Raw genomic sequence first — 21,260 nt, 5'->3', positions numbered from 1 at the left:
AGGGCTATTTTACTCAAAAATTTTATGGTGGGGGAAGGAGGGAAGAAGATAAGAGGAACAAACTTGCTGGGCACAGTGGCGCACACCTGTAAACCTAGCACTCTGGGAGGCCGAGGCAGGTGGATTGCCTGAGCTCAGGAGTTTGAAACCAGCCTGAGCCAGAGTGAGACCTTGTCTCTAAAAAATAAAGCCAGGTGTTTTGGTGGGTGCCTGTAATCCCAGCTACTTGGGAGGCTGAGGCAAGAGAATTGCTTAAGCCCAAGGTTTGAGGTTGTTGTGAACTGTGATGCCATAGCACTCTACCGAGAGTGACAAAATAAGACTCCGACTCAAAAAAAAAAAAAAGGAACAAACTTGTTCAAATTTGCAAGTGCCAAGAGCAGGGCCTTGAAAATGGCCCTGTGAGTGTTGGTGACTCTGATATGATACTAAATATGGTGTTTTGCCACCTCCCTGAGGGCCACAATGTTCTCAACAGTGGGAACGGCCTGTGCAAAGGCCCTGGGATTGAAATGCAATTAGCAGACTGCAGGCCAGCAGGATTGGCACAGAAGGAGCCAGGGAGGCAGGGGGTACTGGGCTCCTGGGTGGCAGGGAAGCAGTTCCTGTCCTGACCCCAAGGGGGCAGCACTGGCTGGAGGGAGCTTGTGGCTGTGTCCAGCTCCCCAGACCCAAGTCCTAGTCAGTGCTGGAACCCTGGCTCCCCAGTTGCAATCATTGTATGTGTCACTTTTGGAGCCATTTCCATGTGCTCTGTGTTGGGAGGGTCAAAGCCATGATGTCCTTGGGGAGGAGGGACAGGGCAGTGGTTCCTCAGGGTCCAGGGGAAGTGTCCATAGCCGCTTCCTGCTGATCCAGCTGGCCAGCTGCTGTCAGCACACCCCCTCTGCCTCCCCCACCGGGGTTTCCTGTTTGTGCAGCGTCCGCCCAGCTTCATCTCCGGGGGACTCCCTGGCGAGCTGGGAGGCCGTGATTTCCTCTGCCAGACACCCAAACTACCCCCCCCCCGCCCCGCCTCCTTGGACATCTGGCTTGGAGGGAGGCGCCTGGGAACCATGAGAGGCCCAGGAGGGCTCGGGTCACAGACGGCAGGATGGACGCGTCACCAGGGGCCAGTGAGGAGTGGCCTGGACAGTCTCCCTGTGCACGCCTGTTCTGCTCCTTCCAACAGGGGTGCCTCACCCAACTTGCTTTTTCTTCCTTCCTTCCTTCCTTCCTTCCCTCCTCCTTCCTCTCCCCAATGTACTATCTCTGTTGTTCTTTCTCTTTATCTTTCTCCTTCATCCCTCCCTCTCTCCTTTCTTTCTTTGTTTAAAAATATGTATTGAGCACCTACTGTGTACCAGGTCCTATTCTAGGCACTGGCGGCACAACAGTGATCAAGACAGACAAAACTTCTGCCCTGGAGGAGGTGATGTTCCCCAAGGGAATATAAGCAAATACATGTGCAATCTCTAACGTCCTCTGAAGGAAATAAAACAGAAGGCTGTGATTGAGAGTGGCCAGAGGTTGCTTGAGGTGAAGGGGCTTAGGGATGACTTTTGAAAAGGGGACATTTGAGCTGAGACCTAGGGAGATCTGGAGGGAGGGAGAGAGTGCACTTAGCTGTCCAGGCAGAAGGAATAACCCATGCAAAGGCCCTTAGGCAGGACTGTGCCTGGCATGTTGGAGGCCAGCAAGGAGGCCCTTGTGGCTGGAGCAGAGTGAGAAGAGGTTATCAGGGAGGGGATGGGCAGGTCATGCAGAGCCTGGTGGTCCTTGGGAAGACTTAGGCTTTGACTCTGAGGGAGGTAGGAACAATGGAAGGCTGTGGACAGAGGAGGAATAGGCCCAGACTCCAGTGCTCACAGGTGCCCTCTGGCTGCTGCAGGGAGGGCAGATGAGGGAGGGACAAAGGAGGGATGTGGGAACCATGGTGGAAGGGACCGTTGGTCTAGGTGGGTGATGCTGGGGCTGGACCAGGGTGGTGGTCTGAATCTTTCCTACTGCCCAGTGCTATCCCCCAGTCCCTGCCTCTCCACTTCCCATCCCCCAACATAGAACTGGCTCATAGACATCCCATGGGACTAGAGAGCCCTACAGGGTCTCCCAGGGGGTGAGCACCTCAGAGCTCAGATGCTCACAGTTTCCAAACCCAGCTTCCTGGTTGCCTCTCTAAGCCTCAGTCTGCTCATCTGTAAAATGGAACAAGAGCAGCACCTACCCCAGAGTACTGTTGCAAGGAACAAATGAGGCAGTATTTGTGAAGTGCTCACACAGGGCCACACAAAGCACATAGATGGTGCTCAGCAAAGAATCCCTAAATAAAAAATGGGGATAGGGCTACACTATCTACCCCATTCTGTCATACCACCCTAGACTCACCCAGTGTGATGGGCTTGCTGTCCTCCTGGTCGGAGCCCATCCCTGCCCTGGGACTGCTGCTCTGCTCCGCATCTGCAAAGAGAGGGAGGAAACACTGATGACATCATCGGGCCCCCACCCCAGGACATGTGTTCACACCACTGCTCCAGGTTGGGGCAGGCACCTGCAGACAGTGGCTCAGACCCTTTCGCACCAGTGTGCCTACATGCTAGGTATGGTCTCCTCCATCTGCAGGAGCCGGCTCAGTTACAGGCAAGAACTAGCACACATGGAGTCTTAACAGACTTGGGTTCAGTTAAGTTCAGTCCTAGTTCTGCCACTTTCTTGCTGTGTGGCCCTGGGCAAGTCACTTGTCCTCTCTGAGCCTCATCTGTAAAATGAGGCTAACTCACGTACTCCTGCCTACACTCATTTTACATGCTCATTTACAGACAGGGAAACTGAGGGTCAGAGAGGTAAGTCCTTGGGCTTTCTGGTACCCTTGTCTCTGCCCCTGCAGTCCTGGGAGTCTGGCAGGACTGGGGCGTCATTCAGGTCCCCCAGAGATAGGGCTGAGGGGCAGCCCTTCTTTTAGGGGGCAGCCCTTTTTGATGCAATACCCACACATTCTTGCCTAGCCGCCTTGGCTTGGGGGCTCCCTCCGCCCTAGCACCCTCCCCTCCATCTATCTAAAAATAATCAGGCTCCTTGGCAGACAGGAGAAGCAGACAGACGCTGAGCTCAGCATTATCGGCTGCAGCCAGGATGAAGAATGAGGCAGGGACCCCTCTCCAAAGCCCTGATCCTGACAGGCAGAGGACACATGGCCAAGTCCAGCAAGACAGTACCCACTAGCCCCACACACCTATCCCCCAGGTCAAAGGCAAAGGTGACAGCAATTACATCAAAGGCCAAAGGAGGGGAAGTAGGCTCCTCCCACCTGCCAGACCCCGAAGCTGTGGTCCACTTGCTGTGTGACCTAGGCAAGTTACTTGGCTGTTCTGAGCCTTCATTTCTCCTCTCCCAAATGGGCATGAGTATCACCCAAGATACTCTGGATTGTCAAGAGGTAGCAAGGAAATCACTGTGAAGCCCTTGGCAGCACACTGACATGTCAATACGTACGAGTGCCTATCTCACTGTTATTCTTGTGACCACACATGCATTGTTTTCATTCTCACTTTATGTGTTCTCTTAAATCCTGAGACAACCACAAACTTGGCTGTGTTATCATGCCTATTTTATAGACAAGGAAAACTAAGGGTTAGGAGGACAAAAAATGCCCTCACACCATCCAGCTGACATACTATGTCACCAGTGTCATTTTGTTCATGTGTTTGTGCTGTGTTCAGCTGACAGCCTGAGTTCAGATCCTATTTCTCAGGCTGCATGGTCCTGGCCAGCTCACTTTCCCTCTGGAGGTCTCAGTTTACTCATCAGTAAAATAGGATGATGATAGAAGCCACTCTCAAGGTTGTCGTGGAATAATAAGAAGGATGTGATGCTTCCCAACATGGGGAACTTTCGGCAGTTGCTTGGCACTGTGCTGGGGGTTTGCACACACGGGGTATCTGGCACCCACCAGCTGCCAAGACCAAAGATGTCATAAACAGCCTCAGTTTCCCAATCAGGAAACGCAGGAACAAATGAGGGCATCCTCTCCTCCAGCAGGGCTACCCTAGGTGGCCGACTGGGCCAAGCAGGCTGGGCAGCAGCCGAGGGGAGTGTGCCCAGCTCAGCCTCCAGCCTCGTGGCTGCTCCCAAGCTGGACAGCCAGCTGCCTCTCAGAGCTGGCCAGTCCTGCTTGGATTGCCTTGAGGCTGGGCACGGGTGGCCACTCAGTTGGGAGGAACCCAGCCCACAAAGCCAGCTGCACCAGGCTCTAGGCCACAGGCACCAGACCCTCTACAGGACCAGCTCCCACAAAGACTTGGTAGGCAGTAGTGCCAGTCTGATACCAGGTGTTTCCCTGGGAAGGGGGGATGTTTCTTGAGTACCTAGTAAGTGCCACATCTGGTGGTTCCCAGCATACACTTTGGAATCAGGAAGACAGGGTACAGGGCCTTAGACACATCACCTCCCCTCACTCTAACCCTCACTCTTTCAATCTGTGAAATGGACACAACTCGAGTACCTCCATCACAGGCTATTCACAAGGAATGAGATGAAAATGGGTGGAATAAAGTGTTCAGAATGGTGGCTAGTGAATACCAAGCCCTTCACCTAGTGCAGAAGGGCTTTCTCTGTTACTACTATTATTATTATAATTTTTTGAGACAGAGTCTTACTATGTCACCCTTGGTAGAGTGCTGTTGCATCACAGCTCACAGCAACCTCAAACTCTTGGGCTTAAGTGATTCTCTTGCCTCAGCCTCCTAGTAGCTGGGACTACAGGTGCCCACCACAATGCCCAGCTATTTTTTGTTGCAGTTGTCATTGTTGTTTAGCTGGCCTCGGCTGGGTTCAAACCTGCCAGCCTCAGTGTATGTGGTTGGCGCCGTAACCACCGTGCTACGGGCGCCAAGCCCATTACTATTATCATTGAATGCCTACTGCTATTGTGACTGTCTTCCACGCTGTTACTTTGTATTGGTTAAGACCAATAACACTGGGCCTTGGCCAGCCCCAGCCTGCAGCCCTGCTCCACTGCTCCTTCATTCTGTGACCTCAGGCCAGCCACGCAAGCCTCTGTTTTCTTATCTGTAAAATGGGAAGATAATAAAATCTTCCTCCCAAGGTTTTTTGGGTCATCAAGTCATCAAACAGTAAGTGTAAAGCAGTTGTCAACAAACTGACATTCAATAGTAGGTTTTTTTTGTGAGACGGAGCCTCAAGCTATCCCCCTGGGTAGAGTGCCATGGCATCACAGCTCACAGCAACCTCCAACTCCTGGGCTCAAGTGAGTCTCCTGCCTCCGCCTCCCAAGTAGCTGGGACCACAGGGGCCCGCCACAACGCCCAGCCATTTTTTTTTTTGGTTGCAGCCATCATTGTTGTTTGGCGGGCCCGGGCTGGGGATTCGAACCCGCCACTTTAGGTGTATGTGGCTGGCGCCTTAGCAGCTTGAGCCACAGGTGTCGAGCCTCAATAGTAGGTTTTGAAAGAAATGTAAATGATAGCTTCTAATTTTGTGTTCTAATTTTTCATTGCTAACAATTAGAAATGTGATTGATTTTTGTGCATCGATTTTTTTTTTTGAGACAGGAGCCTCAAGCTGTCACCCTGGGTAGAGTGCCGTGGCATCTCAGCTCACAGCAACCTCCAATTCCTGGGCTTAACCGAGTCTTCTGCCTCTGCCTCCCAAGTAGCTGGGACCACAGGCGCCCGCCACAACGGCCGGCTATTTTTTGGTTGCAGCTGTCATTCTTGTTTGGTGGGCCGGGCTGGATTTGAACCCGTCACCTTGGGTGTACGTGGCTGGCACCTTAGCCACTTGAGCCACAGGTGCCGAGCCTCGATTTTCTTTTTGTAGATTCCTTGACATTCTCAAAATGACCATTATGTCATTTGCAAATAGCGAACATTTTATTTCTTCCTTTCTAATCTGTATGCCTTTGATTTCTTTTCTTGCTTTATTGTGCTGGCTAGAATTTCCAGAACAATGTTGAATTAGAAGAGGTAGGAGTGCCAGGCGCAGTGGCTCACAGCTGCAATCCCAGCCAACTTGGGTGGATCACTTGAGCTCAGGAGTTTGAGACCAGCCTGAGCAAGAGTGAGACCCTGTCTCTAAAAAAAAAATAGCCAGGTGTTGGACAGCGCCTGTGGCTCAAAGGAGTAGGGCACTGGCCCCATATACTGGAGGTGGCAGGTTGAAACCTGGCCCCAGCCAAAAACTGCAAAAAAAAAAGAAAAAAAAAGCCAGGTGTTGTGGCAAGCCCCTATAGTTCCAGCTACTTGGGAGGCTGAGGCAAGAGGATCTCTTGAGCCCGAGAGTTTGAGGTTGCTGTGAGTTGTGACGTCACAGCACTCTATCAGGGGCAAGAAAGTGAGACACCATGGCTGGTGGTGCCTGAATTGGTGTCTGTCTAAAAAAATATATATATATATACATATATATATATACACACACACACACATATATATAAAGTAGTTAATTAATGTAGTTTAAAAATAATACGATGCTTTAAATTCATGTCATCTCATTTTAATTATTAATTTAATTTTTATTGTGGTAAAATGTACATAAAACTTGCCACTTTACCATGTTTAAGTGCACAAGTCAGCAGCACTAAGCACACACACATTGTTGTGCAACTGTCACTACTGTCCATCTCTAGAACTTTCTCATCCACCCAAACTGAAACTCTGTCTCCAAGAAACACTAACTCCCTACCCCTCCCAAGCCCCTGGCACTCACCATTCTACTTTCTGTCTCTGTGACTCTGATGACTCTAGGGACTTCCTGCAAGTGGAATCACGCACTGTGTGTCCTTCTGTGTCTGGCTTTTCTCTCACTGAGCACCATGTCCTCAAGGTTCACCCATGTTGTAGACTGTGTCACAGCCTCCCTCCTTTTTATTCTGCCATCTCATTTAAAAAAATGGATTTTTTTTAACCTATGAATCATCCCCACTTTATCCTCCACTCTCCACTACCCTTCCCAGCCTCTGGTTGCTCATTTTTAATAATTTCTAAAACCTGGGACTGTTTCTCATGCACCTATTGACAACTCATCCATCATTTGGCTCCCCAAAAATGCCCATGTTCTAGAGCTGTCCAGGAGTCACAGCCACATATGACTATTTATATTTAAATTTACTAAATTGAAATAAAATGAAAATTTCAGCTTCTCTCAGTTGCACAAACCACCTTTCAAGGGCTCAGTAGCCACACGTGGTGCTTGAATTGGTGTCTTCAATTGGTACCACTGAAGAATATTGCCATCATCAAAGAAAATTCTATTGCACTCTACTGCTCCAGACGTTTCCATGAAAACTCAGAAAAAATAAAAAAAGAAGTCACAGGTAATTCCTCCTCCTCCCACGTACTTAGACATCTAGCTCTTAAATGGACCTTTCTTTGGCCTGAACAGATGTACCTAGAATGGATAATGTCTAAAGACTGGCTAACAGCCAATACCCCAAGATTCCCCAGACCCCAAGTGGGTAGCTTCCATTTGCTGAGTTTTACTGTGCTAATTAGTGCTTCATGGCACCATCTGATTTAATCTGCTCAATTTGTGAGGTTGGTAAATCAAGGCCCAGTGCAGACAGTCTATTTCCCAAAGCTGGTGTCAAATTCAAAGCAAGGTTGTCTATCTAGCTTAGAAGTTCTTAACAATGCTGATTCTGGCCCCTAGGGGACACTGGGCAATATCTGGGGACATCTGTGGTTGCATGACTAGGGGGCTGCTTCTGGCATGGAGTGGGTGGGGGCCAGGGATGCTGCTCAGCACAGGGTGGTCACACCCCAGAGAATGATCCAGTCCCCAAATGACATTATAGCTGATGGGGAGAGAATGTGGTACAGATTCATCCATTCTCAGTCAAGGTGAAAACTGATTTGGGGGGTGTAGGAGATGACTCGAGAATTTTGTTTTTTAAAAATGTATGATGCACAGAAAATAGATGTAGTTACAGTATACACATACATATATAAGATACCTACATCATTAAAATTTCACAGGAGGGCCAGGCCCAGTGGCTCATACCTGTAATCCTAGCACTATGGGAGGCTGAGGCAGAAGGATTGCTTGAGGTCAGGAGCTCAAGACCAGCGTAAGCGAAGTGAGACCCCATTTGTACTAAAATATCAAAAAAATTAGCCAGGCATGGTGACAGGAGCGTGTAGTCCCAGCTACTAGGGAGGCTGAGGCAGGAGGATCACCTGAACCCTAGAGTTTGAGGTTGATATGAAGTAGGCTGAGGCTATCACACTCTAGCCTGGGCAACAGAGGCTCCTCAAAAATTAAAAAAAAAAAAATTCACAAAAGGAATGACAAAGAAAAAAATGTTTATAATACCTCTTTTAACGGAGGCTATAATGAAATAAAAAGGATTATGAAACAGTACAGTGGACAAGACCCTTCCATTCAATCCTATACCCACACTGGGTATATAGTAGGCACTTGATAAATGTGCATTACTAAAGGACCTCTCCCAAGGCCTCATGGAAGCTTGCTGTCTTAGGAGGGAGGCCATTTCCTAGGAGTCAGCAAGGCTTCTTTGGCTCCACACCCTTATATCAAAGAGTTGTATTTTGTTTTGAGAGAGAGTCTGGTTCTGTCACCCTGGGTAGAATGTTGTGGTGTTATAATAACTCACAGCAACCTCAGTTTTTTTTGGTTCAAGCGATCCTCTTGCCTCAGCATCCCAAGTAGCTGTGCCTGTAATAATATAATACCCAGCTAGTTTTTCTATTTTTAGTAGAGATGAGGTCTCACTATTGCCCAGGCTGGTCTTGAACTCGTGAGCTCAAGCAATCCACCCACTTCGGCCTCCCAGAATGCTAGGATTACAGGGGTGAGCCACCTCCCCTGATCTAACAAAGAGTTTTAAATACAGGTTTGCTGAGGTGGGTGCATGGATGTAGGCTAGGACGGCTGTATATTTGGATAACTCAGCTTCCCTTCTTGCTGGGTAGTCTTGGCCAAACCACTGTCTATCTCTGGGCTTTAGAGCCCCATATGGAAATGAAGTTGGAGAGGGGAGGTGGCAAACCCAAAGAGTATAGAAGAGAAGGGGGTAGATTCAGAGGGAGAACCTGGCGTTTAAACCCCTGGGATCATAGAGTTGGGTGGATGGCATTTTAGAGACTCAGTGCAGGGTTTTGGAATCAGAATGTGGGTTTTGGAATTAAGATTAGCAAACTACAGCCTAACAGCTAAGAATGGTCTTTTACATTTTTATTTTATTTATTTATTTATTTACTTTTGAGACAGAGTCTCACTGTGTCACCCTCTGTAGAGTACTATGCTGTCACAGCTCACAGCAACCTCCAACTCTTGGGCTTAAGCAATTCTCTTGCCTCAGCCTCCCAAGTAGCTGGGACTACAGGCATCCACCACAACATCCAGCTAGGTCTTTTACATTTTTAAAGGGTTGTTAAAAAAAAGAAAGTATATGCAACCAAGACTGGATGTAACCTGCCCAAAAGCCTGAAATATTTACTATCTGGTCTTTTATTTAAGGAAAAAAAAATGTTTGCTGATGTTTGGCTGTGCATCTTTAGCCAAAAACTTCAAGGTCTCTGAGCCTCAATTTCCTCGTCCATAAATTGGGGCTGAATGGAATTATCATTTAGTCCTTTCCTTGGCTTACTCAGCAAATGGATTGGTGAGCACCTCCAGGATGCCACACACTTAGGGGACACAGCAGTGACCAAGACAGAGAAACATCCTTTCTCCTCAAGGTACTAGCATTTTAACGGGGGAGCCATCAGCAATGAAAAAGCAAGCAAATAAGCTCGGTGCCCATAGCACAGTGGTTACGGCGCCAGCCACATACAGCAAGGGTGGCAGGTTTGATCCTGGCCTGGGCCATCTAAACAACAATGACAACTGCAACATAAAAACAGCTGGGGGAGGGTGGTGCCTGGGCTCAGTGAGTAGGGTGCCGGCCCCATATACCGAGGGTGGCAGGTTCTAACCTGGTGCTGGCCAGACTGCAACCAAAAAAAAAAAAAAAATAACCAGGTGTTGTGGTGGGCGCCTGTAGTCCCAGCTACTGGGGAGGCTGAGGCAAGAGAATCGCTTAAGTCCAAGAGTTGGAGGTTGCTGTGAGCTGTGATGCCATAACACTCTACCCAGGGTGATAAAGTGAGACTCTGTCTCAAAAAAAGAAAAGAAAAAAAAAAGCAAGCAAATAAATCAAGAGGATAATTTTAGATTGCCCAAAGTACTAGGGAGGCCATACAACCAGGGGATGTGAGAAGCAGCCCCTGGCAATAGGAGGCTGAAAATTAGGCTCTTGGGAGAGTTAAACAAGGTCACTCCTCATGAAATAGTACATTTTAATAGTTAATACTTAGTGAGTCATTCCTTTGACCAGGTTAGGTTGCAAGGTTTTGTTCCATTCATTCATGAATCTTCATAACTCTCCCCAGGAGAGACACGTGACAATAATCCCAAGATGGGGGAAACTGAGGTACAAAGACAGCAACAGATTCAAATTCACACAACACCAGCCGTTGGCAATAGGCTTGGAATCAATACCCAGACATCCTGAGGTCTCACATTTGAGCCCTTCCAATAATTTTGTTTTTATTTTTAGCTTTATTAGAGACAGGGTCTCACTCTGTTGCCCAGGCTATCCTGAAGTGGTACAATCACAGTTCTTTGAAGCCCTAAACTCCTGGGCTCAAGCAATTCTCCTACTTTAGCCTTCTGAGTAGCTAGGACTATAGGTACACACCACACCCAGATAATTTTTCTTAATTTTTATAGAGATGGGGTCTCGCTATTTTGCCCAGTCTGGTCTTGAACTCCTGGCTTCAAGAGATTCTAGCACCTTGGCCTCCCAAAATGCGAGGGTTTCAGGTGGGAGCCACTGCGCCTGGTCTTTTCTTCTGTTTTTGATGAGGTGAGGTTTAGAGTGCTATTTTAAGCCAGAGAAATTTCATAGTGGCCACTGAGGTAGGAGCTGGGGTGTAGAGTAAAATGATCTCTATCTATCTATCTATCCAACAGACTAGGTGGTGTGGCTAATGTCTATAATCCTAGTACTCTGGGAGGAAGAGATGGGAGGATCACTTGAGCCAGGAGGTTGAGACCAGTCTGAGCAAGAGTGAGACTCCATTTCTACCAAAAATAGAAAAATTAGCTAGGTATTATGGTGGGCATCTATAGTCCCAGTTACTTGGGAGGGTAAGGCAGGAGGATCGCTTGATCTCAGGAGTCCAAGGTTGCTGTGAGCTATGATGACACCATTGTACTCCAGCCTGGGTGAGAGTGAGACCCTGTCCCCAAAGTAATACAAAACAAAACAAAACTTTAATAATAATAGCAACTGTATATACAGATAGATGGCTTCCTAAGCTCCAGATACCAGTCTATGCCCTTGATATCATTTAATATAATGCTGTATAACAATCTTTGCTGGGGCTGACAACCCCCAGGCTACCCAGAGAGGGTAAGTTAGTTATCCAAGGTCCCACAGTGAAGGATGTGAAATACACAACCCAGATTTGTCTGCATCTCTCTTAAAAACACACACAAACGTCTTTTTGAATTTTATGCGATGTTTATAACAGGCTTTATTTTTCCCTTCCTTCCCTCCTTTCATGGAGATAGAGTCTCAGCTTTGTTGCCCTGGGTAGAATGCCATGGTACCCTAGCTCACAGCAACCTCAAACTCCTGGGTTCCAGTGGTCCTCTTGCTTCAGCCTCCTAAGTAGCTGGGATTACAGGTGCCTGCTACAACACCTAACTAGTTTTTCTATTTATTTATATTTTTTTAGTAGACAGAGTCTTACTCTTGCTCAGGCTGGGCTCAAACTCCTGAGCTCAAGCCATTCACCAACCTCAGCCCCACAAAGTGCTAGGATTACAGGCATGAGTTGCCATGCCTGGCCTCTATCACAGTCTTTATTTATTTATTTTTGAGACAGAGTTTCACTTATTAACCCTCGGTAGAGTGTCGTGGCATCACAGCTCACAGCAACCTCCAACTCCTTGGGCTTAGGCAATTCTCTTGCTTCAGCCTCCCAAGTAGCTAGGACTACAGGCGCCTGCCGCAATGCTCGGCTACGGCTACTTTTTGTTGCAGTTTGGCTGGGGCTGGGTTTGATCCCACCACCCTCGGTATATGGGGCCGGCACCCTACTCACTGAGCCACAGGTGCCGCCCACTATCACAGTCTTTAAAATGTTGTTTGCTTATTGATGCGTTTTCTCCTGACCTGACAGACACACCCTTAGGTACCTTGTTTTCTGTACCTGAATTAAGTGCACACTTTTAATTCAGCACCTGGTGCTGGTCAAACTATATCCCCTCCCCCTCCCCTTTTTTTTGAGACAGAGTCTCACTCAGTCACCCTAGGGTTGAGTACTGTGGCATCACAGCTCACAGCAACCTCAAACTCTTGGGCTCAAGTGATCCTCTTCCCTCAGCCTCCCAAGTAGCTGGGACTACAGGTGCCTATCACAACACCTGGCTATTTTTAGAGATGGGGTCTTGCTCTTGCTCAGGCTGGTCTCAAACTCCTGAGCTCAGGCAATCTGCCTGCCTTGGCCCCTCAGAGTGTCAGAATTACAGGTGTGAGCCACTGCGCCTGGCCCCAAATATAATTTTTTTTTTTCTGAGCCCAGGCTGGGTCTGAACTGTCCAGCCCTAAGGGTTCACCAGTATGTGGCCGGTACCCTAGCTGCTGAGTTACAGGCACCAAGCCCCTAAATATAATTCTTGATTGCACAAGGAAATCTGGACACATCTTCCTATGTTAGAAGGAAAGCAGGGCCCAGGAGTGGGTGAACCAAATTTCATGCTCTTAACAGACAAGCTGGGGATTTCCCATGGCTATGCCACCAGATGTGCACAGAGTCTATGCAAACATGGAGTTCCATAGTCAAAAAGTTTAGGCATCACCAAGGATTTCTCAGGACAATTGCAGGACTTTTCAGAGCCTTTAAAATGCACTGGAGAGTGGCGGCACCCATAGCTCAGTCGAGGCTGGTGGGTTTGAACCCAGCCTGGGCCAGCTAAAAACAACAATGACAATTGTAACAACAACAAAAAATAGCCAGACATTGATGGTGGGCACCTGAGGTCCAAGCTGCTTGGGAGGCCGAGGCAAGAGAATCGCTTAAGCCCAAGAGTTTGAGGTTGCTGTGAGACCACAGCACTCTACCAAAGGTAACATAGTGAGACTCTGCCTCAAAGGAAAAAAAAAAAAGCATTGGGGATTTCGAAGAAAAGGTGGTGGGTCCTAGACTTAACTGATCTTGGAGTACCTTATGGAAAGGAGGGCCATGCCCTGAAATGTAGGTTGGATGGAGTCCCCTTCCTAGAACAACCTGGCTGTGTGGCTTTGGACTAATCACTTTTCCTCTTGGAGCCTCAGTTTTCTCTATCAGTAAAATGAGCATTTTCAATCATTTCCTTTTGAGTCCATGGCTGTGCTTAGAAAAGCCCAGGGAGGGGAAAGGCTCACCCTAGATATGGGGTAAATACTGTTTTGGTAACTGCATTTTGCCAAACATAGTTAAATGAACATTGTCCCTTCTCAGCCCACAGCTCTCCATGGTTCCCACCTTTGAAGCTGTGGGTAAAAGCCCAAGTCCTCCTCATACGCACAGCCCCTGCACAATCTGTCCCATCCCCTCCCTCTCCTCCCTTTCTCCCTCTTTCCCCCCAACTCTGCTCCAGCCACACAAACCTCCTCACTGTGCCTCCAACATGCCAGGTGCGGTCCTGACCCAGGGCCTTTGCATGGGCTGTTCCCTCTGCCTGGAACGCTCTTCCCTCAAATATCTACATGTCCCATTCTCTCCCCTCATTCACAATTCTCCTCAAACATTTCCTCTTCAGAAAGAAACACAATCATCTTTAAGTACCATGCAGATAGTGTAGACAACCACACACAAACTAGGGTAAGTGAGACCCTGATCCTCAATAGCAGCTGTATTTCAAGTGGTGCTCCCATCTGGCCAGGTGCCAATTCTCTCAACTTCCTAGGTTCATGGGGTGTTCATGTGCAGCCAGGAACATCACCGCCCCCTGGAGCCTTTGCTCAAACAAACACATCATCACGGGTGACAACAGAGTGTACAGACTGTTCTTTCCTGTCTGTGGCCATGAGCCCAAATTTGGTCGATCCTCGTTCATGACAAAGGCGCCGCTTGGCCTCCGGTCCCACCCTTCTGTCCAGGAGTATTCACCCCCTTTGCACCGGACAACTCCCTTCATCCTGGTGGCTAAAGTTTCCGCCATTGATAACAGGGAGGTCAATTCACCACCCAGCATTCATCGGACAGATGTTTACTGACAACCTTCTACTTGCCAGGCATTGGGGAGATGGCAGAGAACCAAGTGGGGGAAGACAGGAAACAGAAGAAGCCTGAGATAATTCCACATGGTTCTAAGTTCTACTGAGGTGATAAGGCAGAGTGAAGGGACAGTGAATGTCTTTTGGGTGACTTCGGACAGGAGTAAGGTGGAACTTCTCACTGCGGAGGCTTCAAGAATGAGAAGGAGTCCAGCCGAGGGGAAAGGTAGGTGAAGGTGTTCCAGGCAGATGGTGCAACCCAGGCAAAGTCCCTGGGACAAAAGTGTGAAGAGCAAAGAGAGTCTACATGCCCAGATCATGGTGAGCAGTGTGAGGAGGAGAGATGGTGAGAGAAGCTGGACCACTCAGGACCGTGTGTGCTGTGAGGAGGCAGGGAGAAGCATAGCTTTTATTCTGCTGGATAGTGTGCTGAGGAGTCTAGTTTGTTTGTTGATTTATTTATTATTTATTTATTTATTTATTTATTTTTTGAGACAGAGCCTCAAGCTGTTGCCTGGGATAGAGTGCCATGGCATCACAGCTCACAGCAACCTCCACTCCTGGGCTCAAGCGAGTCTCCTGCCTCCGCCTCCCAAGTAGCTGGGACTATAGGCGCCCACCATAACACCCAGCTATTTTTTGGTTGCAGCCTTCATTGATGTTTGGTGGGCTGGGGCTGGATTCGAACCTGCCAGCTCAGGTGTATGTGGCTGGCGCCTTAGCTGCTTAAGCCACAGGTGCTGAGCCAAAGACTGTCTTTTTTTGAGACAGACCCTCAAGCTGTCCCCCTGGGTAGAGTGCCATGGCATCACAGCTCACAACAACCTCCAACTCCTGAGCTCAAGCGAGTCTCCTGCCTCAGCCTCCCAAGTAGCTAGGACCACAGGTGCCTGCCACAACGCCCGGCTATTTTTTGTTTGAAGCCATCATTGTTGTTTTGGCAGGCCCGGGCTGGATTCGAACCCGCCACTTTAGGTGTATGTGGCTGGCGCCTTAGCCACTTGAGCCACAGTTGCTGAGCCCAGGAGTCTATTTTATATTTGAGAAGTCTTTGGCTGTCAAGATGTGGAGAAATCAGAAGACCTGTGTGCTACTCGTTGGTGGGCATGCAAAGCGGAAAAACAGTCTGGAAGTTCCTCAAAAAGAGTGTTAAACAGAGTTTACCATAAACCCCAGCAATTCCACCCCTAGGTTTCTACCCCAAAGGATGGAAGGTAATGACTCAAACAGATCCTGGGACACAAACGTTTGCAACAGCAGGATTCAAAACAGCCACAAGGTGGAAGCATCTGAAGTGTCCATCGACAGATGTGTGGACTAACTGGATGAGGTCAGTGCATGCAGTGGAATATCACTCAGCCATGAAAAGGAAGGAGACTCTGCACAGGCTATAGTGTGGATGAACCTTGAGGACATTGTGCTCAGCGAGAGAAGGCAGTCACAAAAAGACAAATCCTGTGTGATTCCACTGATAGGAAGTCCCTTGTGATGTCACATTCACAGACACAGAAAGTAGAAAGGTGGGTGCTGGGGGCTGGAGAGGAATGGGGAGTTAAGTGTTTCATGGGGATGGAATTTCAATTTGGGAAGATGAGAAAGTTCTGCAGACAGAGGGTGGTGAAGGCTGCACAGCAATGTGAGTGTGCTTGATGCCGCTGAGCTGTGCGCTTAAAATGGTTAAGATGGTCAATTTTATGTTATGTGCATCTTACTACAATTAAATGTTTTTTTTTTTTCTGTAATTCTCTGGTTGCTGAGTGACTGTTGGACGCATAGACGTCAGGAGGCCTGTGAGGAGAGGGGAATGGGCCTAAAGGAGTACAACACTCTGGTCAGGGTGGTGGCCTGGGAGCAGACAGAGTGATCCTATTTATCTTTCGGACATAGAAAGGTTAGGACCTGCCGAAACCATAATTGCACTTATTTAAAACCTGGCAGGCTATGGAAGAGCCTAGAATTTCCACTTGGGCCCCAGCAGTGCATGGTCTGGACCTATCAAATCGCTGGATGCCAGCATCAGCTACCACAGTGAGCTCGCCTGGTTTATTTTCCAACCATAGCTGCCTTCCAAATGTAGCTGGCTCTGCCAGCCGCCACGTCCGCCTCCTAACACCAGCCAGCTAAAGACAGAACCAAAGCCAGGCCCTGGAGTTCCCAGCTACTGGGTGTCATCGGCCATTTTTAAACATTGGCCAGCTAAGGTTCAACTTTCTTTGTCCTAGAAGCCAGTGCCGTACACGTGAGCCCAGCCTGGGTCCTCCACACTCCTGCCCTTGCCATTTCCTCTGCCCCTGCCTCTCTTGGGAAAACTCCAACATTCTTCCCAACCAAGCTCTGACATTTCTTTCTCTGTAACACCTCCTTTGGCCCTTTGTCGAAACCTGTGTCCCAGTCTTCACCACAGTGCATTGAATCTGGGTTTATAAATACAGGGTGTCCATAAAGTTTGAGTATTTAAAAAATAGTATTTAAAAGTATTTTTAAGATAGTTGTCTATGTTAAATTGCACATGAACTTTATGGACACCCTGTATATAAAAGTGCAAAGTCTTCTCCAAGGCCCACCAGGCCCTGCCCAACCTGCCCCATCCTTCTCTGCTCTCCCCTCCTTCCTCTCTCCCCCTCCTCACTCTGCTCCAGCCACACAGGTCTCCTTGCTGTGTCTCCAACATGCCAGGCACAGTCCTGCCCTAGGGCCTTTGCATAGGCTGTGCCCTCCACCTGGACTCTCTCTGCAAATGCCTGCCTGGTTCACTCCCTGGCTTTATCCAGGCCTCTGTTCAAATGCATTTTTATCTGCTCATAGCTTCCAGGCAGCATGTGGTCTTAAAGTGAGGGAAGTTTGGGACTTCACCTCTTCAAATCCCTCCTAAGAAGCATAAGCAGAGCTCCTGCGTATATCTAGCTATGTCAACCTGCTGTGCATTCCCTGCACCTCCACTCCCAGCCGGTACTTGTGTCTGTGCAAACTGAAGCAGAAGGAGAAACTATGATTCTTTCATTCAACATATATGTCTTTTTTTGTTTGTTTTGTTTAGCAGGTTCTGGGCCAGGTTCAAACCCACCAGCCTCAGGGCATATGGCCAGCAGCCTAACCACTGACCTACAGGTGCCGACCCAACATATATGTTTTCAGTACCTAATGTGTACCAGGCCCTGTCCTAGGCACTGGGGACACATCTGTGAACAAAACAGACATATCTCAGTTTCATGAAGTTCACATCCCTGAGTTTCCTCCCAGTCATACTGCAGAGGACCAGGGATTAAGCCACAGCATGAAGGCTGCACATTAGACAGGAGATAGATTTTCCCTGGTAGTGTGGCAGGAAGACTAGAACCAAAATGACCCTGAGCTTCCAGGAATCCTAGTACAACAAATCCTGATCCTCTCTGAAGAATACATTTTTCTTCCCTGGGCTATAGCCTATACGTCCCAATACCCCCAAAGGAGAGAACCAGCAGTCAGCCTTGCCAATGCTGTGTAACCTCAGAAAAATCACTTTACCTCTCTGAGCCTCTATGCCCTAGTAGTCCAAAACCCTTACCCAACTCTTCTCCTGGGGTTGTCTGGACAAATCAAAGGACAAAAAACAAGACCTCAAATGTATGTTCATGGTACTCATTGGCCCCCTGGGCACAGCACCAGGACATCTAGATTGGATGTGTGGGACCTGAGAGGCAGTGGTGTGGAAAGGGTGACCTCCTGGCCACCGGCCTCTGCTCCCAGCCTCCCCAGCTGTGTCCTTCCTAGTTCCCCGAGTCTGGGCCAGACTTTCCATTCTCCCTCTCCCCTGCCGCGGCCGCCTGGGCCGGAGCCAACCTGCTTCGGAATCACTTTCAAAGAAAAGTTTCTTTTTTTCTTCCACCCAGCAAGTCTCTCGCCCTTGTCTGTTCCATGGTCTGGCTACGGGCCCCACCAGGCACTCATGGACACCTCAGGCCCGAGGGTCAGTCAGGCTGGTGGCCAACACCATCCCTCCGACTGTCCCCAGTGCCAGGACTGGGCCACTCCAACAGGAGTCCTTGGGCTGAACTCACCGCCCTCTTAGGCACCCAGGGACCCCCAGGGGGAATTTCAGGTGGTTGTTTCAGGGTATTCAGCCTGGAACACAGGTGTGGAGGCTCTCATAAGCCTCAGGGCCAACTCAGAGGCTTGCAGACCAGGGCGTCCCACCCCAGGATGCCTTTGGAGGCCACGCAGCCCCATGACATCATCGCTCCGGCGGCCATTTTCTCGCCTCTCCCTGCCCCTGTTCCAGATGCTTCTCCTGGCCTTGGCGGCCATTTTGTGCACCCAGGAGGAGCGGGCTGGGCTGGCATGGGGGACCTCGGGTGCCAGGCCCTTCCCTCTGGGATGGGATGAATGGGGAGATGCAAGCCAGGGGTATCAGGTGGGCCTCTGCCTAGAGGGATACTGCCTCCCCTTGCTCGGGCTGCCCTGTGGCCTCCAAGGGGTTAAACATACGTGTGCCAACAAGAGGGCACGGCCAGCTGGAGCACCCACTGTCATCGCCACTCGGCACCCACGGAGCCCCGGGCAGCTCCAAGGATGTGAGGAACGAGGTTAAAAATACCCACATGCACAAGCTTCCCCCCCCACCGGGTCCCCTCCAATGTCAAATGTGTCAACACCACCCGGGCTGGGGGGGCAGACTTAAAATAACTTGCTGTCTACATTTGGAGCAAATTCTTGGCTTCTCCAGCAGCCAAGCCAAGGCCTCCCGCCTCCACCTCCTCCCCAGGCAGGCCCAGCTCAGAGGCTGCAGGGCAGGGGCTGGGGGAGCTCTGGAGCCACATGTGCCCACAGCCCCAGCACACACGCGTGCCCACATGTAGAGGAACGGGCAAGCCCGGAAGCCATCTGTGGCCACATGGTGGGCAGAGCCAGGCGGAAGCGCTGGAGGACACCCTTTGCCAGTGCTGGGCACAGGGTGGGGGCAGCCAGGCAAGACGGGGGCCCTCCCTGTTTCCCCTTCCGTCTGATGTTTCTTGGGCCGCGTCACCAACTTGGCAGGCTAGGGAGAGTCGGGAGGAGCAAAGGCTGGCAGTCTGGCCAAGGGAGGCAGGAGGGAGACAGGGGAGCCCAAGCGCTAAGGGGAGGGCTTGCCACCATCCAGGGGGATCCAGAGGTGGGGCAGGCTCCTGTTGTGCTATGTGGCTTTAGGCAATCCCTGTCCTCTCTGGGGCTGAGAAAGGGGAAGCCCTGGGCTTTGCAGTGGAGTCTGGAGAATGGGTCTCTGTCCTAGTCTTTTTTTTTTTTTTTAATTAAATCATAGCAGTGTACATTAATGCAATTATGGGGTACAATGCGCTGGTTTTATATACAATTTGAAATTTTTTCATCAAACTGGTTAACCTAGCTTTCACCACATTTTCTTAGTTATTGTGTTAAGACATTTATATTCTACACTTAATAAATTTAACATGTACCCTTGTAAAATGCACGGTAAGTCTGTCCTACTCTTGATTGGGAGGAGAGGGAGGGGGTACAACTTCTTGGCCCCTACTGTGCCTCAGTTTCCCTTGCTAAAGAAAGTAGATGTTGAGTTGCAAACATTTCTGATGAGTTTTTCATTTTACAGAGGTTGAAACTCTGGATCAGAGGATCAGAGAGGAGAAAGGGCTTGTCTAGGTCTCACAATCAGCCAGTGGACAAGGGGATTTGAGCCTAGTGACCCACAGGTTTAACATGCTGCCTCTAATGTGGGAAGAGGTTGGAAATGGGAGGGAACAAGCCTGAAGAGAGGGGTGGGGGGAAATTTTTCTCCTTTCCATGCTTTCCTGTGGCTCCTCTCCCTAGAGCAGTGGTTTTCAACCTTCCTAATGTCTCGATGACCCTTTAATATAGTTCCTGTGGGTCGTGACCCACAGGTTGAGAACTGCTGCCCTAGAGCCTTGCACACAGTCAGTACTCAATATTTGCTTGTACACTGCTGGCATTTGATAAATGTTTACAGACAAATATACATAAGTGTGTTTATTCCACCAGAGCTTGGTACACAGTAGGTAACCAATACATGCTTATTGCATGAATAATTGGGGTTATCTTGATAAAGCCTAGTATATAGGAAGTACAAAATAAATGCCTGTCAAAGAAATCTGAAGAATATTTGTAAAATTGAGGGGTATTCAGAATGGAGTACCGGGACCAGAGGCCCTGCATGACCTGATGCATCTGCTCCCTGTCCTCCTTCCTCCCTTTCTCCCACTCCTCACTCTGCTCCAGTCACATGGACCTCTTTGCTGTGCTTCCAACACTTCAGGGCAGGCATCTTCGAACTACGGCCCTGCGGGCCACATGAGGCCCACCGAGGACATTTATCTGGCCCGCTGGGTGTTTTTGCCGCTGCCTGTCCTGCTTAGCAGCCGACTTGTCCTGGGGCCCACAGTCCGGCCCTCCAACGGTCTGAGGGACAGTGAACTGACCCCCTGTTTAAAAAGTTGGAGGACCCCCACTCCACGGCCTTTGTATGGGCTGTTCCTTCTGCCTAGACAGCTAACTTCTCTCTCTCTTCCAGATCTTCCCAGATCTCAGCTCAACTATCCCTGTCTCACGAGGCCTCCCCCGAACGCCCTTACTTCAAGGAGTTTGTGGCCACTCTCAACCATAGCCCTCTATTTTATTTCCTTCAGAGAAAGTTAGTGATTGTGTATGTATTTTATTTGCTTATCTCCCCCAGTGAAAAGCCACCTCCTCAAGGGCAGAGGTTTTGTCTCTCTTAATCACTGTTGTGTACCAGGCCCCCGGCACCTAGAATAGGGCCTGGTACACAGCAGGTACTCGATACATATTTGTAGAAAGAGAGAAAAGAGAGAGAGAGGGATGAAGGTGAGAGATACAAGAGAAACAACAATAGAGACCGTACATTGAGGAGAAGAAGGAAGGAAGGAGGGAAGGAAAGAAGGCAAGGAGGGAGGAAGGAAACAAATGCAAGCGGGTGGGGCATCCACATTGGAAGGGCCAGAATAGGCGAGGCAGGGAGGCTGGATAGTTCCGG

The 21,260-nt window shown here is 49.3% G+C and overlaps 1 protein-coding gene across 5 annotated transcripts in view; it reads right to left on the bottom strand.

The window, feature by feature from the left end:
* NFIC (nuclear factor I C) overlaps positions 1–21,260 on the bottom strand; it is a 75,631-nt gene that overhangs the window by 24,027 nt on the left and 30,344 nt on the right. For all 5 annotated transcript variants that reach the window (XM_003788734.3, XM_003788733.2, XM_003788732.3 and 2 more), the window contains exon 3: positions 2,365–2,436. In XM_003788734.3, the coding sequence (XP_003788782.1) occupies positions 2,365–2,436 (72 nt within the window). The remainder of the gene's footprint in view (positions 1–2,364; positions 2,437–21,260) is intronic.

This window comes from Otolemur garnettii, unplaced genomic scaffold, assembly GCF_000181295.1.
Source record: "Otolemur garnettii isolate 467f Iridium unplaced genomic scaffold, OtoGar3 scaffold00029, whole genome shotgun sequence".
NCBI lineage: Eukaryota > Metazoa > Chordata > Mammalia > Primates > Galagidae > Otolemur > Otolemur garnettii.
This window is presented reverse-complemented; position numbering and strand designations above follow the sequence as displayed.